Genomic DNA, 19149 nt, shown 5'->3' with positions numbered 1-19149 from the left:
GGTGAATTGGTCATGGGAAGTGTTGGTTAGGTGCATTAATGAGGGTCTGGGTGAGTTACTCTTTGGAGGGTCAGTGTGGATTTGTTGGGCCGAAGTGCCTGTTCCCATACTGTAGGGATTCTATGATTACACAAAAGTGTTTTGAGAGATTTGAACAACATGAAGGTGAAAGGGACCTCACAGATGTGCATCTTGTATACAGATAGTGACAAGGAGGCAAAGGTGGCAGAGTTAACGGACATGCGAGCCCTCACTACCTCCGCTTATATTTAGAGTGTCTAAAAGGAAGTGAGATACATGGAATCGTTAATAAACACAGAAAGCTAACAGCACAGGGCACCTGGACTACAACTTGCTATCTGATACTATATTCAGGTGGGCCCAAAAGATAAGCTCCCAAACCTGTCTGAAATGGATTTTTTTCTCATCTTCCTTGGTATTTGGACATTGCTGACAAGGCCAGCATTGCTTTCCATCCCTCAGTGTCTTTGAAAAATCTTTACTTTGGAAATAAAGGGGAGGCTGTGGCCTAATGGTGTTATCGCTAAACTATTAATCCAGAGACCCAGGTCTCTGGGGGCCTGGGTTCGAATCCCACCCAGATAAATGGTAGGATTTGAATTCAATAAAATTCTATCTGCAAACAAAAAGAACATGTATACATTCTATCATTGCTTCAAGTCAACAAAATAGGTGACAATGATCTGGTGTTTAATGGCCTTACCAATCAGAGTTAAAATTTAAACAATGTCTTGCAATTAACTGTCAATCAGTATTATTGGTTGCATTCTCCATGGCAACACCTCTATCAGAGTCCATTTGTCAACCAATCATCATGTTCCTCTCATGAGATACAAGGTGGGTTTTCCCTTTGAAGTGACATTCTTGAAAATTGTTCACAAGACAAAAAGCTTCATTAAAGTATATCTTTTTGTCAGCTTTAGTGAAGAGGTATTTCCTCAGGTTGGTCTTAAATGACAAAGTCCTTCCCCTGAAGCCGCGGCCCTAATGTTCCAGATATCAAGTCAGTGAAACAGCCCGTCAGCACGTACCCTTTCAGTGAGATCATCTCTCACTGTTCTCAACCCCAGGAGGGAAAGACCCATTTTACTCTATCAATCCCCATTGAACAACGAGCTCCTCGCAGACCCAATCTAGAGAACCTTCTCCAAGGAAAATGCATCTTTCTACAGGGAGGGAGGCTAAAACTGCACACATTAGTCCAGGTGCAGTCCCATCAAAATCCTGTACAATTTTTACAAGACCGCTTTATTCTTTCTTCCACTGCTAATGGAGGATAAATTTATTTGGAGGCAGCATAACGAAGATTCACTCAAATGATTCCTGGAATAAGAGGGGTGCCCTATGACCTGATGCTGGATAAATTGAACCCACATTTTCTGGGGTTGAGGAATGAGAGCTGATTTCATCCAAGATTCATCAGGATCAACACCGAGAGGTAGTTATTCCTGATTCGGGAATCTGAACACCATGGGTATGTTTTTAGGCTAAGGAGTTGAATCATTTAGGATTGAAATGAGAAATTTCTTGGCTGAAAGTAATGTTAAGTGTTTGGATTTCTTTATCCCAGAGAGTTGTTGATGCCCTAATGTTGGGGTATAGTTAAGGTTGAGATGGACAGATTTTTGATCACTCAGGGAATCTGGAGATATGAACAGCAGGCACAAAACTGAAGGTGAAGTAATAGATCAACCATGATTGTGTTCAATGGACCAGCAAGCTTGAGGGATCTTTTGCTTCTACTGCTTATACTTGATACAACTTCAGTGTTTTGAAGATCTGCGATGATGCTAACGATAGTTTGTAATTACCCCATACAACTTACAGGGTTTGTCTGTGAGAGTTACTCATTGAATGGGAATGTTAAGTACAGATCTAGTTTTCATCTTGATCTTAACCCAGGCTGTTTTACATATTCTTTCCAAAATGTACTGATTAACTTTCCACTTATTAATGTGAGGGTAGAAACTAGAAATGGGGCTAAAATATTAGTTATCAAAATGACTGTTGATCACCTCGACACGGGCGGGGAGTATTTTGTTCGGATAATCGAATGCTGGATAACACAAGTAGCGGGACTGTGCGATTTTGTCTGGATAATCTGAAGTTCAGATAATCAAATGCTGGATAATCGAAGTTCCTCTGTATATCACAGTATCTCTAAATTTAAATCATTTAGCAAGTATTCTATATATAAAACAAAATAAAATTTTGAAGTGTTCATTAATCTCTAGTTCTACTTTGGTACTACATATTTTGTAGTAATGAGCAGTTCTGACAGCCAGTTGATTGGAATAGGAACAGACTGGTTACGGAATTGAAATAGCAGACCAGAGTGAATGGGTCCATGACATATTGTGAATTAAAGTCAACCTGCAAATGACTAGGAAAGTTACTGACTTGTAAAAATGCCACCTGGCTTTCAGGCAAAGGCTTGAATGGCTCTGGACTGTTGGACATATGATTCTAGTCTCACATTGCCTCTCGCATTCAAATATTTTTCTTTAAAATGTTGTACCTGAAAGAGTTGAGCTGCTGATGGTGCTGGGAGTGGTTGCATCAATCTCATCCTGAGATGTCCCTATGGAAAACATGATCTTGTCCTGGTCCCTGTGAGAATCTTCCTGAGACAAAGATTCATCGTCCTCAGCAGAAATTGCAAAGCTTGGGAGCATCCCAGAACGCTGGTAACAGTTGCTGTTCTCACTACTTGACGTTTGAGTTAGAGATAGGTGTTGCCTGAAGGTGGCAGAAACACAATATATCATGTTCTAACATACAGGACTTCTGCTTTACTACAATGTCTGGAATTGCGTCCTTTGTATTAATATTTAAAAAGCCAATCGTAGAGAATTGTATACCCAGTTTCCAAAATCTGGGAGTGTGACTTATGTTTGTGAGAATGACTGGACTAGACCATAACAGACAGGAGCAAATGTAGGCCATTCAGCCCTTTAAGTCTGATCTCTCATTCAATAAATCCTTGCTGATCTGATCACTCTCGACTCCACTTTCCTGCCTTTCCCCCATAGCCCTCGATTCTCTTACTGATTATAGATCATCTGTCTCAGCCCTAAATATACTTAACATCTTATCTTCGACAACTCTCTGAGATAAGGATCTCCACAGACTCATTACCCTCAAAGGAGAAATTCTTCCTCATCCTCTGAGGTCATGCCCTCTAGTTATGGACTCTCTAACAAGGGGAAACAACCCCTCCCAATCGGTCACGTCAAGGTCCCCTCAGAATCTTAGATATCTAAATAAGGTCACCTCTTAGGCTTCTAATTTCCAATTAGTGCAGGCCCAATCAGCTCAACCTCTCCTTGTAAGAAAACCCCTCCATATCCAAGCTGAACGTTGTGAAAACAGAGAAAGGTTTTTGTTTGAAAACTGAAAAATTTAAACTTGAGTTATTCAGAAGATGGAAGGTCATTGCTTTCCTAATAATCTCACCAAAGGAGCAAATCTTTCCATTTCCAACATTATACTTCACCTGCCATTTAATCTATCCAAATCCATTCAAAGATTGAGTCCTCCCCATGACTTAGCTTCCTACATACCTTCCTACTGTCAACAAATCTGCCTCCAATACACTCTGTCTCATCGTGCAAGTTATTATCATAGATAAAAAATGTGAGGTCCCAATATTGATCCATGTTGAACTTCACTAGTTACATTTTGCCATGTGAAAAGAACTATTCACCCTGACTTTGTTTCCTGGAGTCAGATATTATGAGGGGGCATAGCTTTAAATTAAGGGGTGGTAGATATAGGACAGACGTTAGGGGTAGATTCTTTTGTAAGCGAGTTGAGAGTTCATGGAATGCCCTGCCAGTAGCAGTGGTGGACTCTCCCTCTTTATGGGCATTTAAATGGGCATTGGATAGGCATATGGAGGAAAGTGGGCTAGTGTAGGTTAGGTGGGCTTGGATCGGCGCAACATCGAGGGCCGAAGGGCCTGTACTGCGCTGTATTTTTCTATGTTCTATGTTCTAAGATAGCCAATCCTCTATCCATTCAACATTCATCATCATCATCATCACCACAATTACCTCAAACCTTGTGGAGCAATCTTTGTTGTAGAACCTTATCAAATATATTTTTGGAAATCCACATGCATTACACCTCATTGTTCTTCATGGCATGCCCTCAAAAGAACTCTAATAAATTTGATGAACATGAAATCCCTTCTGTAGATGCTTTCATCTCTATAGGATTCTATAATGATTTTGTTTCTACTTCTTAAATTTAGCAGTTTCCCAAAGATAGATCTTAGATTAAATGGCCTGAGGTTTTCTGCTCAGTGTTCCTCCTTTCTTGAATAGAAGGGTCATATTCATGGTTTTCCAATTCAGCAGGATCTTTGGCCATCAGGTTCAGGGAATGCATCAGCTTTTAGTACCATCAATTTTCCTGGAATAGTCCCTCTAGCAATCAATTGTTGGGCGGTTGGGATTCCTATGGTGGCTCAGGACCTTTAGTGGCCAATTATCAATCACTCAAGTGCCGCTTCTCATCAGGTCTCCATTTGGAGGTTGGTGAGGGGTGTTCATGACATCAGAAGATGGTTGGGAGGTCAACCTGCTTGGGCTGCTGAAGGGAGCAAAAAAAGACATTCATCTTCAGGGCCCCCTTTCCATGTTAGGTGCCCAACTACCTCTCCTCCTCCTTTCTTCCTAACTCCTGAATGTCCAATATATCTGCAGATTTCATTTCCAACTTTTGATTACTTTGCAACCAGCACTGCTACCCATGGTTATAAACTAGTTTTATTTACTTAACCGAGGTGTCAGATATACTGTACATTTTAAAACTACTTGAAACTCAATGAAAAACTAACAAGGAAGGATTATGCACAGATTTACACACTTACATTTCAGAATCGGGAATCCAAATAATTGAATCAACATGCAACGTGTTAGCCTTTTTTAGCTTCCCGCCTGCATTATCCTTTTCCTCTCGGATGTTTTCAGAATATCTTTTCTCATCAACATGAGAGATTCGGTCCATGCTTTTGTAAACCTGACAAGAGATGACAATTTGACTAATATACTTTTTGTCTAATTAAACATTCTAGAAGAAATATTCACACAGAATAACTCTGTTTTAAAATACAGTAAAAGCAACACTGGTGGAAGAGATTCTCCATTTATATTTTAATGAAGCAAATCCTTGAAGTGTCAATTCAAGAAAAACTAGACTTTTAACCAAATCCAATATAAAGGAACAAATTGTGTACCTACAAGTCTCTAATATACAGATCAATTGGCATAGCTTATATTCTTTCGAGTCACATCATGGCTACATATTTATTACATATAACTGGATTACTTATAATGGAAGCAAAAGATATAGTTTGTAAAGGCCAGAAAGGACAGAACCCCTCCAGTATTTCAAACTGCATGCCATCATTTTGCTGAAGATGGTATCACAGTGCCATGTAAACATCAAGAGAACATTATAGTGGCAGCAACTATGGTTGAGCAGAAGTTGAAAGAGGCTGGAAGTATAGCTGAGCCTTTCAGTGGCGGATGAAATTCAATGCTGAGAAATGTGAAGTGAGATATCTTGGAAGGAACAACAAGAAAAGGAAATGTTAAACAAAAGGGTTAATATAAAACATAGGGTATGATTCTAAATGGGAATACAGCAGCAGAGCGACCATATATAAGCACAAATCATTGAAAAAGTGGCACTTAGTCTTGGGTAGAGTTGTAGAGCCATGCAACATCGAAATAATCCCTTCGATCCAACACGTTCATGCTGAACAGGTTTCCCAAACTGAACTTGTCCCACTTGCCTGTATTTGGTCCATATCCTTCTAAACCTTTCCTACTTCATGTATCTATCCGAATGTCTTTTACATATTGTAACTGGACCCATCAACCACTTCCTCTGGCAGTTCATTCCACATACAAACCAATGTGTGTCTGAAAAAGTTGCCTCAAGTGTCCTTTTTAAATCTCTCTCTCCTCTCACCTTAAAAATATGACCCCTATTTTTGCACTCCCCCCACCATAGGGAAACATTTGCTAATCACCTTATCTATGCCCCTCGTGACTATAAAAAAACCTTGATAAAGGTCAGCCCTCAATTTCCTACGCTCCAGTGAAAGAAGTCCCAGCCTATGCTTATAACTCAAACCCTCAGTCCCAACAAAGTCCTGATAAATCTTTTCTGAACCCTCTCCAATTTAATATACTCTTCCCATATACAGAACTGTACGCAGTACTCCAAAAGTGCCTTACTGATGTCCTGTACAAATCATTGGCTCAAACTCAGCTAGGGTAGTGTGTCCAATTCTCGGCCCCATAGTTTAGCGATGACGTAAAGGCATTGAAAATGATGCACAAAAGATGAGAATGCTTCCAGGGTTGAGACATTTCAGTTACAAGAACAAATTGGAGAAGCCTGGAGCATTTTCTTTACAGAAGAGAAGGCTAGGAGGAAATGTAATAGAGGAATACAAAATCACAGGGGGTTTGGATAGAATAAATAGGGAAACATTGTTCCCATTGAAAAAAGGATGGGACACTAGATGACAGAGAGTTAGAATGACTGCCATAAGAACTAGAGGTAACATTAGATCTATTCCTACTGAAGGGCCTTTGCCCGGAACGTCGATTTTCCTGCTCCTCGGATGCTGCCTGACCTGCTGTCCTTTTCCAGCACCACTATAATCTAGACTCTGGTTTCCAGGCATCTGCAGTCCTTGTTTTTACCATAGGAAAGACTATGCCTTACATTGTGAATCAATTCTGCAGCGCATGGCCTGAGATTGTAGCAAAGGCCAATTCAATCAAGGCTAGCAAAAGCAAACTGCAGATTGATCTGAAGAGGTAACATTTTGCAGGAATACAGAGAGATGGCAGGGAACTGGATGAGCTGAACAGATCTGACAAAGAGGTATCACAGATATGCAGAGGAACCTCAATTATCCGAACGACACAGGTGGGGAGTATTTTATTCAGATAATCGAATGCCAGATAACACAGTTTAGCCAAGCATCAGGACCTTGTTCTCTTGCAGGATAATCCAAAATTCGGATAATCAAATGCCGGATGATTGTGGTTCCTCTGAGGTCATGGCTGACAGAAGGGGGATGGTCTTATTTTATAAAGAGAGAGTATTCTTAAAGTCAAACAGATTGCAAACAAACAGTCTGGCTAAGCTGAGACAGTAGCCAAGGAGGAGGATGGAGTCAGTGGTTAAGGTACAGAGTTTGAGGTAGGGTTCAAAGATGACTCTGGTCTGAAATATAACTGCTAAGATTACAGTTCATTCAAAGGAGCTGAAACCTGCTGTGGTACCAGGAGGTGGAGCTGGGTGCCATCTGTGTACAAGTGGGCGAGAAACTCCTGTCTGAAGTTTTCAAACTACAATATGCAGAGTCAGAAAGGGGTGGGCCATCTCACAAAATGCATTTGAAAAATATACATCAGCAATGCAGGAAGGTGCCATTTGGCTGTACTCACTTTGTTAAACCGATGGGAGCATGATGAAAACTGTCCTATTTCCAAATTAAAATTCTCCTCATTTGTCTCATCCTCTTCTTCAGTTTCCATATGGTGGTATCTTTCAGACCGAGCTAAATTAGAGAAAACAAATCGAAGTGTCGCAGAACTTATCAGGCAAAATCAAAAGCATACATACTTGCACTTGTGTAACATCACATCATAGGATAGGAATAACACAGGAGGCCACCATTCAGCCTGTTGTGACTATGTTGTCTCTCTATAAGGGTTGCTTGGCTAATCCCTTATCCTGTAGCCATGTGAAGGAGTTCCCTTCAGATTATTATCCAAATCCCTTAGGAAAGTTGCAATTGAATCAACCAGATTCCCAGAACATACATTCCAGATCCCAACCACCTGCTGCAGAACAAAGCATTTTTTCTTATGTTGCCTCTATCCCTTTGATTGTATGATCCTCAACTCTGCTGATACGCTTCTTATATGGCACTTTACCAAAGGACTTCTGGACGTTAAGGTATGCCGCAACAACTACATTACCCTCATCAGATTTCTTTGTTACCTCAGCCAAATACCATCAAATAAATTAAAACTAATTCACTCTTAACAATCCTTTGTTCACCTGTTGTCTTTCACTGTATCTCACCCCTGTACATACACAATATGCACAACTGCTGTTAGAACGGTATGTGGGGAATGAAGAAAGAAGTAAGAAAAAAGAGATTTAGAATCTCCTCAGTTTATAGGACTGATTCTCAGCTGGCTGGGCCACAAAAAAAAGGAAAAAAAAAATCCTTTGTTGACTACCCTAATTAGTCCAAGTGATTGTTTTGTTCTGGATTATCATTTCGAAAAGCCTGCCTACCAGTGGGCATGATGCCTGTAAACAGTTTCTGTTACTTTGCAATTTGGTAAATCTTAGAATCCCTACAGTGTGGAAGCAGGCCATTCGGCCCATCAAATCCACTCTGACCCTCCGAAGAGCATCCCATCCAAACTGCCCAGCTCCCTCCCGCTATCCCTGTAACCCTGCATTTCCCATGGCTAATCCACCTGGCCTGTACATCCCTGGACACTTATGAGCAATTCACCTGACCTGCACTTCTTTGGTCTGTGGGAGGAAACTGGAGCACCCAGAGGAATCCTGTGCAGAGACTGACAGAATGTGCAAACTCCATGTAGACAGTTACCAGAGGGTGGAATTGAACCTGGGTCTCTGACACTGGAAGGCAGCGGTGCTAACCATTGAGCCACTGTGCTCCACCTAGATGTCACATAGGCATAGGTAAATGTCACATTGGCATGGGATTTGAGCTAATGGGCAGAATCGTCCCAGTCCTGGGAGGAATCTCAGAAAAGGAACTGCATCAGTGGCTTGATAGATTCTTGCCCAGGGGATAATATCCTCACAGGCAGGTTAACACCTGCATAAGTCCACCTGCCCTGCAGCAGCAAATAGTCAATCTGGATAATTAACTGCTCACTGGAGGGTCGATTAGGAACACCGGTGGGATTTGCCAGCATAGACAGGCAGCCTGTTCCCCACTAGGACTATACTCTGCATGTCATGATCTCTGGTTGCAAATACTTCATCTTCACCAACTCTTCTGAAAATGCAGCTGGGATCTTTGCTGGGTCCTCATGTTTCTACAATTTATATCCATGACTGGCATAAGGCAATCAAAAGTATGATGGCTAAATGTGCAGATGATAAAGATCTTACAAGACAGGTCAGAGCCAGGATCTGATGTCATGAAGACAATATAACAAGGATGCAGATCATTATGATTAGGTTAAGTGAGTGGGCAAAATTCTGGCAGAGGAAGCCCAATGTGAGAAAGTGTGAAGTTGTTCACTTTGGCAGATAGAATAAAAACACAACTTAAACAGGGAATGATTTCAGAATTCTGAGGTGCAGAAGGGTCTAGATATTCAAATGCACGAGTCACAAAATGACTGGTATCCAGGTACAGCATGTCATCAGGAAGACTACCAGGCTGCTAGCCTTTATTAAGAGAGCAATTGAATACAAATGGGAGGATGATATGCTCCAGTTATACAATGATGGCGAGACCAGATCTTGAAAACTGCATGGGTTAGATTAGATTAGATTAGACTTACAGTGTGGAAACAGGCCCTTCGGCCCAACAAGTCCACACCGACCCGCCGAAGCGCAACCCACCCATTCCCCTACATTTACCCCTTCACCTAACACTACGGGCAATTTAGCATGGCCAATTCACCTAACCTGCACATCTTTGGAGTGTGGGAGGAAACCGGAGCACCCGGAGGAAACCCACGCAGACACGGGGAGAATGTGCAAACTCCACACAGACAGTCACCTGAGGGGGGAATTATTGAAGGAAGGATGTAAATACATTGGGAGTGGCTCAGGAGAACGTTTTCTAGATGGATACCTGGAATAAGCAGCTAGTTTTAGGAGGAAAGATCGGAGAGGATGGGCCTGTTTTCATGACAATTTAGAAAGTGATTTGATTGAAAGCTGAAGAATGTTCCGTTAAGCTGCATGGCTCTGCCTGTCCAGCCACTCCAAAGATCCACCTATGGCAATCAGTATCAGTAAGCCAATCACAGCACTGACTTCCAAAGGTAAGAGTGCTGAGCCGGAATCATGTTGACTAGGCAGACGTGGAGAGGACATTTATTTCTGTGAGGTAAAAACAATGACTGCAGATGCTGGAAACCAAATTCTGGATTAGTGGTGCTGGAAGAGCACAGCAGTTCAAGCAGCGAAATCGATGTTTCGGGCAAAAGCCCTTCATCAGGAATAAAGACAGTGAGCCTAAAGCGTGGAGAGATAAGTGTGGAGAGAGAGGAGGGTGGGGTTGGGGAGAAAGTAGCATAGAGTACAATGGGTGAGTGGGGGAGAGGATGAAGGTGATAGGTCAGGGAGGAGAGGGTGGAGTGGATAGGTGGAAAAGGAGCAGGTAGGACAAGTCATGGGGACAGTGCTGAGCTGGAAGTTTGGAACTAGGGTGAGGTGGGGGAAGGGGAAATGAGGAAACTGTTGAAGTCCACATTGATGCCCTGGGGTTGAAGTGTTCCGAGGCGGAAGATGAGGCGTTCTTCCTCCAGGCGTCTGGTGTTGAGGGAGCGGTGGTAAAGGAGGCCCAGGACCTCCATGTCCTCGGCAGAGTGGAGGGGGAGTTAAAATGTTGAGCCACGGGGCGGTGTGGTTGATTGGTGCGGGTGTCCCAGAGATGTTCCCTAAAGCGCTCTGCTAGGAGGCGCCCAGTCTCCCCAATGTAGAGGAGACCACATCGGGACCAACAGATACAATAAATGATATTAGTGAATGTGCAGGTAAAACTTTGATGGATGTGGAAGACTCCTTTAGGGCCTTGGATAGAGGTGAGGGAGGAGGTGTGGGCACAGGTTTTACATTTCCTGCGGTGGCAGGGGAAAGTGCCAGGAATGGGAGGGTGGGTCGTGGGGTGGGGGGGAGGGGGTGTGGACCTGACCAGGTAGTCACGGAGGGAACGGTCTTTGCGAAAGGCGGACAGGGGTGGGGAGGGAAATATATCCCTCTTCTGTGGGTGAATCCAGAATGACTGGACAAAGGCTGCACCTTTAGGACAGAGGTGGGTGGAAACATGTTTTCTTAGAGGGTCACTCAACATCCAAGGCAGTGGAGATGGGATTAATAGAATATTTTTAAGGCAGAGATAAGTGGGGTCCTAATTAGACACAGGATCCAAATATTATTAGGACAACAGGAACGTTTGTGTTTCACATGATCTTACTGAATGCTGAGCAGGCTTGAAGTGCTGAAGGGCTGAATGGCCTAATTCCATTCCAAGTCGATATATTTGTAAACCAGCTGGTGTGACAAGACAGATTCTTTTCGGTATTTTGGCTTGATTATTACTTTGGCTGGTAATCTAAAAGGAGGAAACCCCCATTGTAGTGTTCCTGCCAGGTGCAGCTGGTAGGAAGAGAACATAGCTACAAAGAGGACAGAACTGGCAGCTTGTTCCCCTTTTCAAAACAAAATCTTACCATGAAAAGTTAGGCCTTGCCTGGTCCTCCACTTGCTAGTTTGAAAGGCCCTTGCAAAACGCCCTTCCATTCCTGATGACTTATCGAGTTGTGAGGGACCATACAATGTGTCCAAGTTGGTAGCTCCCTTTCCCCATTGACTCAGGTGATAGCTCATTGGGGCATGAGGACAGATTCGGACAGTCCAATTCTCTTAGCCTCTCCCTGGTGAGGTTCATGGGGGGGGCTTGGCCGGCATCTCAGCTTTCATCTGTTTAATCCTTTCTCAGGGTTCAAAGCTGAGCTAAAAATTCATTTCATTTCTCGCACAGGACTTCTTCCAGACCACATTACATCATTGAATGCAGATTGTGGAAATGTTTCAAATGAAATAGCCCATTTGTGTGATACTGTAGAGATACTAATAGAATGTATTGCATTCTATTAATGAAGTCAGAGTGTTGAATCATTATGGTAGTTTGATAATAAACCAGCTATCACTGAAAGTATGGAAATTAGGCAATGCCTTTAATCTGCAACATTTTATCTAGGAAGTTCACAACGATCTTATCACAAAAGGAGACTTAGCACTTCTAACACTTACTGTCAAAATAGCTGGTGTCATCCTCTGATTCCAACTGAGGAATAAATTCCGCTTTCTGTCTCAATAAACCATTCCAGTCCAAGCCTCGGAAAAAATTGTGCTGCTTTACCTCATAGGCACCACCTGGCAGAGCAAGAGAGCAAAGAAAAAGCAACTGTCAAAACCAGGGAAAAGTCTCATGTTTAAAAGCATTTCAAATAGAAGGCTGAACGAAGGACACGATCACAATGACTGACGTGTCTTTAACATTCACCAAATACAATCTGATCCCATAGATATTGCTACCAAGCTGTAATGCAACTTAAATTTGTACTGTGTGTGACTTGTGTAGAAATACTTTCCATCCCAAGCTGTTTTACAAAATCATAATCCTCTCAAGTGGGGAAAGGTGAAATGAGGAAAAACCAGGAAGACTTGTCACAAGCTCAATTAAATGAGCAGGTTTTAAGGATAAACTGAAAAGAGGAGGTTGAGGTGCGGAGGGAGTGTCAACCTGGGAGCCCAGACAGCTGCAGCTCCAGCCCTCAGCACTGTGGTGACCGATGGGGGAGAGTCCACAAGGCCAGAGTTAGGGGAGCACCGCAGGAGCCTAAAGACATAGAGTTTAAATGGGAGGATGACAATTCTAAATCTGAGGTGAGGGAATAGAGGAGCCAGAGTAGGTCAATTTGGATTATAGCAATGGCAAAGGGGTATGTGAAGTGAAATATGACATGGACAACAAACTTTTGGGTAGGAAACAGGAGTGGAGCAGCTAAGAAAGCACTGGAATAATAAAATCTGATGCAGATAATGTATAGTTGAGAGTTTCAGCAATAAATTGGCTGTGCTGGGATAAGGACCGATGCGCGAACTGAGGTGGAAGAAAAGGCGCTGGCTATGATTGAATGGGAAATGGTGGAACCAAGTGAGGGCACTCTTACCAAACTGGATAATGAATGAATGTTAGATAAGGATAGTGTGAAGAATGAATGTATCAAAGACTGTGGAGCATGGAGAGGAAGGATCATGTACCAGAGTCACAGTCACAAGGGACATTAGGCGCAATGTTTATTCGTACTATTGGTGTTGCCTCCTGGATTTTATATTTCCCCTCCACCCCACAGTGATAGTGTGGGATTGAAGACAACTCGAACTTTAACTGGGAAGCAGGAAGTGGAGCAAGATAAGGTGCTCAGAAGTGGTGGTGCTAGGATTTACAGGGCAATGAGGACCAGATTGTCACTGTGGGCAGGGTGGGAAATGGACAAGACAATAAGGTTCTCCATTCATGAACCAATTTTCAGTAGAAATCGGAATATCATTGCAACTGGACACAGGAAGATTGTTGGTGACAGTGTCTTGCTTGTATATAATGTAATTAACACTGAGTGACCTGATGGAGATACAAGAGCAGTGATAAGCACTGTTTATCAGAAAGGGTAAGTGGGGTCAGTCAAACAAATTTGGGTTTGGAAATTTACAGTTTCCATATTTTTTTCTTTTTACAATCAGAATATCACTCATACCTTATTCTTATATAAAATCTCCTTGTGTCAACTTCTACTTGTTTGCATACATGCAAATCAGTAAGAACATTGTCATCTGTTATTTCTTACAGCTTTTCAGTGTCAGTCTTTGAGTTTTTGAATAAATAGCCAAGCTTTAGAAAAGCTTGCTCTCTATGACTCTCAGTAGCTACAGAGTGGTTAGTGATGATGCAGAGTGGATGCAGTGGACTCTCAAGAGCTACAGAGTGGTTAGTGATGATGCAGAGTGGATGCAGTGGTTAAGAGTAGTGGTGTGTGCCACTAATTTGTAATCATATTTACACCAAGAGTGACGAGGGAAGTTAGATGAACTAGTTATTCGGCAGATTATTAGAACAAAGACTTGAAGTATCTTTTAAAGAAAAGTTAGATAGCAGCTTGAATGGAAGACAATACTTGGTCTACGGAGACTATGAAGAAAGAGAGAAAGGTAGTGGGATTTTTTTTTGGAATGCTTAGGAAAGAACCAACACTGCCTAGATAGGCTGACATTTGCAACAAGCCTCTATGTTTCTGAAACTCTCCTGATGCTGAAGTAAAGACAGTTTTCCGAAGCTTGGCTACTTATTCAAAAACCCAAAGACTGATACTAAAAATCTGTAAGAATATAACAGATGACAATGTTCTTACTGATTCACGTGCATGCAGAATAGGAATGCAATCATAATCTGACCAGATTGTCAAACACTGGAATTAAATAATAACAAAACAGGGTCCAGGCATGTGCTTTTCTGAGATTTTTTTCCAACTCCAGCTTCATTACATGTTCACCAGAAAACAATTCCAATCAATCTCTTCAGACATGTGATGGCACATCACTGGGGTAGGTAGAACCTGAACCTTCAGGACCAGAGATGGGGTGGTGCCACTATTGCATGAAAAGAGCCATTCCCCACAAATGTACGTCTGTAGAGAATTTTAATCAACCTGTTTGAACTAAGTCCACAGAGGCCAGTATTCCATCACCAAGTTACACTTTCTTCACACATGGAGAGGCCTTGACACTGATCCACCTCCCTCAGAGCCAGCTGTCAGAGTGAGCAGACTGTCTGCCATTCTTGTTTTTATCTGTCAGCCAGGGCTCTGGAACGTGCTGCCAGAGGAAGTGGTGGAGGCTGGTACAATTGCAACATTTAAAAGGCATCTAGATGGGTATATGAATAGGAAGGGTTTGGAGGGATATGGGCCGGGTACTGGCAGGTGGGACTAGATTGGGTTGGACGGGTTGGACCGAAGGGTCTGTTTCTGTGCTGTATGTCTCTATGACTGGACTAGATTAATAACACCAATCAGGGAACCCATTTTCTATGAGGTCCACCTGGCTGACCTTGTTACACTTTTCAGACCGTTACAGATATTTTCCTAATCGACTTGTTCAGCGGTGCTATTATGCCCCTCTGAAGCCAGTGGGACTTAAAGCCAGGTCTCCTAGTCCAGAGGTAAGGACACTAGAACGGCACTAAAGGAACTATTCCCCATAGTATGTTCTAATAAACCTGTCCAGAGAATGTTATAACGCACCTCTGAAGCAGGTGAGACTTCAACCAGGGTCTCCTGACTCAGGTAAGACTTACGACCACTGTACCACAAGAGCACCTGAACCATTTCACTTCTTATCTAAACAGTGTCAATTGACATATAACCACTACTTGTCCCCAGGGTTCAACTAGCCTCAGGCACACCCTCCAGACCCTACTAGCTAATCACAAACCAGCCTTCAGCATGAAGGCTTGGATACCATTTCTCAATCTAATTGTGAAAACTATCTAAATTCAGTCATACACTGCTTGTTCACACTTGTAGTACACTCACTGAATGGAAAATCGGTCTATCAAGGTTTGAAACTTTGATTTGAAAGTAATTTCTGTCTTTAGCAACAAGCTGCATTCCTCGTACTGAGCTGACTAGCAGATTAAATAAGGTTGTGAGATTCTATAAAAAAAATTTGTGGAACAATACCCAGGCACTTTACTCTGCATTTTACTTAATAAATTGCTCACTTCAAGCTTTAATCAAAATAGTATAGCTCAATCTACTTGCCATAAAATTCAATTATGAGCTAATAAAATAAATGGACCCATTTACTGCATCAGGATTAACATCCCAGATTACATGGTTACAAACTCTCCTGAACTATGACTCTATGATTATAACTGAACAGCACCATTTGAAGGCATGAACAAATCAACATTAGGTAGCAACTCTAAATGACCAACCTACCAGGGAGATTTTACACAATTTCAGCAAAAACAAGCTATCTCAACATAATGGGATGAGCTGTCAGTAGAAGTTTTTAACAACACTTACAAGGCATTTGGACAAATACATGGATAGGAAAAAAATTAAAGGATATGGGCCAAGTGCAGGGAAATGGGGGTTAGCGTTGATGGACATTTTGGTCGGTATGGACCAGTTTGGGCCAAAGGGCCTGCCCCTGTGCAGTCCGATTCTATAGGAACAGAAGTCGGCCATTCAGCCCTTCAAGCCTATTCTACTATTCAATGAGATCATAGACTGTGACCTAAATCTAAATACCAACCTTTGGCCCATATCCCTCAAGAACTTGCTTAATAAAAAATACCTATCACAGATTTAAAATGAACAACAGATCCAGTATCAACTACCATTTGTGGAAGAGTGCGCCAAACATATACTACCATATATTGGGTGGCAATGGTCTTGTGGTATTATCACTGGGCTGTTAAGTCCCAGACACCCAGGTAATATTTTGGGGACTGAGATTTGAAATCCCCCATGGCGGATGGTATTTGCATTCTCTAAATAACAAAGAATCTGGAATTAAGAGTCTAATGATGACCACAAATCCATTGTCATCATCCAACTAGTTCACTTAGGGAAGGAAACTTCCATCCTTACCTGGTCTTGATTACAATCGACTCCAGACCCACAGCAGTATGGTTGATTCTTAAGTGTCCTCTGGGATGAGCAATAAATGCTAGGCTAGCCAGCAATGCTCTATTACCGTGAATGAATGAATGAAAAAGTCATGTTTATAAGTGCTCTCTAACACCAGAGTGCCACAGTGGCTCAGTGGTTAGCACTGCTGTCTCACAGTGCCGGGGACCTGGGCTCAATTCCACCCTTGGATGACCGTGTGGAGTCTGCGCATTCTCCCTGTGTCTGCGTGGGTTTCCTCTGGGTGCTCTGGATTGCTCCCACAGTTCAAAGACGTGCAGGTTAGTTGGATTGGCCATACTAACTTGCCCGCAGTGTGTACATTCATGTGCTGGCTAGATGGATTAGCCGTGGGAGGTGTAGGGTTTCAAGGATAGGGTGGGATGCTCTTTGGAGGGTCGATGTGGACTTGTTTGGCTGAATGATGAAGGGCTTATGCCCAAAACGACGCATTTCCTGTTCCTTGGATGCTGTCTGACCTGCTGCGCTTTAACCAGCAACACATTTTCAGCTTGTTTGGCTGAATGGCCTGTTTTCACACTGTAGGGATTTTATGATTCTATCTCTCCTTAACAGTCTGGCCTTAATTTTTAGACAGGCCCTGAAGAAGGGCTCATGCCTGAAACGTCGACTCTCCTTCTCCTTGGATGCTGCCTGACCTGCTGCGCTTTTCCAGCAACACATTTTCAGCTCTGATCTCCAGCATTTGCAATCCTCACTTTCTCCTAATTTTTAGATGCCTAGTTCTAGAACCTTCAACCAGTTATGGTGGTTTGAAATTGTACAATTAATATTCTATGGTAATATCAATTCTGAATATATAGCAATTTTATTCCTATGGTTGTCTAGGACTGGAGTTCAAATGACAGCAACATCTCTGAAAAGTGGTTAGCTTTAATTTTGTAGAAGTGAACATGCACCCCAGTCTGACCAATTGAGAACCTTTCATGGTTTAGCTAACTGCAGTTGTAGTGAAGAATCTGTTACTCTGAAAAGCCAATATTTAGTTTGCATGACAAAGAACAGCAACACATTAGACAGAATAGAATATCAATAGAAGGATTATCACATTTTAAAGGACTTTCAGATTCAGCGATTTTCAGAGTAATGTGTTAATTGCAGAGCATTAATAATGCAAATAGCTTTACAGTACCTGTTCCCAGTCTCTCCAATGGGTTCTGCCTGAGCAGCATAGTGATGAGGTCTTGAGCATCCGATGCAGGAGCTTCATCCCCTTCTGGCCAGTTTATCTCATCTAGAAAAGGAGGGAAAAAAACACAAAAAGAACTAAACTGGAATTAAAGAATAAATTTTCATAAAACTAGGAGGCGTTTCTACATATCACCACAAACTCATTAACTAAGCCTGTCAACCTCAGCAGTTCAGCGACACAGTGACTCATCCGAGCAGTTTCCTAGTTGCTAGTCTGTTTAGATTTTATGGCCCTGCAAGTTTAAAATGGCTGACGTCAGCGATATTGTCTCATTGGGAGATCAATTCTAAACCAAAATACAGAGGTCTGTTGGTAACAGTGACTTGAGGCAGTGTGCAAATTTAAACATGGTTCCCTCAGTGCCCAATTATGCCAACCATAGTGACAAAGATCTTAGGAGAACACTGCAATATGGGCAAAACATCAGACTCTGTCCATCACGTCATGAGCACTTTAAGATCTTTCTCTTTAGATTCAAGCTGTCTGAGAGAGATGTTAAGGAATAAATGTGGAGACTAAAAGAAAAGATTTTCAATGTTAGCACGAAAGCATGTGGTTGGACTAGGGAGCAGACTTTACTTAGCACTTGTAGTTCGCATTCTTCACAACTGAAGTACAAAGCAAAACTCATACTTAACTTTTAAAATTAATTTTTATTCTTTCATGGGACGTGGGTGATGCTGACTATTCCAGCATTTATTGCATATTCCTAACTTCCCTCCCACAACAGCCTTAGAATAAGTTTCATCTGGGCCTAGGGATTTTATCCATCGTCAAGCCTGCAAAAACTGCTAAAACTACTCTCTCAGCACAAATTTGTTCAGGTGTAGCACAATCCCACTCCTCGATTTTGTTGCCTCCATCATGCTTTTCTAATGTGAATACAGATACAAAATAGTCATTTAAAACCCTCAGCTGTGTCTTTCATCTCCATAAAGAGATTGCCACTTTGCTCCCTAATGGATTCCACTCTTACCCTGGTTATACTTTGCTGTAGGATTTCCCTTAAATGTTACCCACCACTGTTTATTTATGCTCCCCCTTCAGTGTCCTAATTTATTTTCTAAGCAAGCCCATTATTTGCCATTTCAATAAACCACCTTACTCTCGTGTTAGTGTTTCTGTCTTGGGTATGCTACAACATTCCAATGAACCACAATGTGAGCTTGAGAAATAACATCTCATTTTCCTCTTAGGCACTTTACAACCTTGAAGACTCAATGATGTAATCACTAATTCAGAATATAACGGCCTGATGATACCTGTTCTCCTTTGGTTTTACATTCTTCCACTCCTGCTTGCCCCACTGCCCACCTTGCATCGCCCCACATCCCACCCTGGCAATGTTTTTCTACAACTCTACCATCGGGGAGAAGGTACAGAAGCCTGAAC

At 42.2% G+C, this 19149-nt stretch overlaps 1 protein-coding gene across 2 annotated transcripts in view; it reads right to left on the bottom strand.

Moving 5' to 3' along the window:
* Nucleotides 1–19149, bottom strand: part of LOC132822321 (microtubule-associated serine/threonine-protein kinase 4-like) — a 190757-nt gene that overhangs the window by 19600 nt on the left and 152008 nt on the right. For both annotated transcript variants that reach the window (XM_060835555.1, XM_060835564.1), the window contains exons 16-20: nucleotides 17698–17799; nucleotides 12100–12222; nucleotides 7500–7612; nucleotides 4898–5046; nucleotides 2540–2760 (exon numbers count right to left, since the gene is read on the bottom strand). In XM_060835555.1, coding sequence (XP_060691538.1) covers nucleotides 2540–2760; nucleotides 4898–5046; nucleotides 7500–7612; nucleotides 12100–12222; nucleotides 17698–17799 — 708 coding nt within the window. The remainder of the gene's footprint in view (nucleotides 1–2539; nucleotides 2761–4897; nucleotides 5047–7499; nucleotides 7613–12099; nucleotides 12223–17697; nucleotides 17800–19149) is intronic.

This window comes from Hemiscyllium ocellatum, chromosome 2 (assembly GCF_020745735.1).
Source record: "Hemiscyllium ocellatum isolate sHemOce1 chromosome 2, sHemOce1.pat.X.cur, whole genome shotgun sequence".
In the NCBI taxonomy this organism is placed as follows: domain Eukaryota; kingdom Metazoa; phylum Chordata; class Chondrichthyes; order Orectolobiformes; family Hemiscylliidae; genus Hemiscyllium; species Hemiscyllium ocellatum.
The sequence above is the reverse complement of the archived record's forward strand: the minus strand, read 5'-3'. Positions and strand labels throughout refer to the sequence as shown.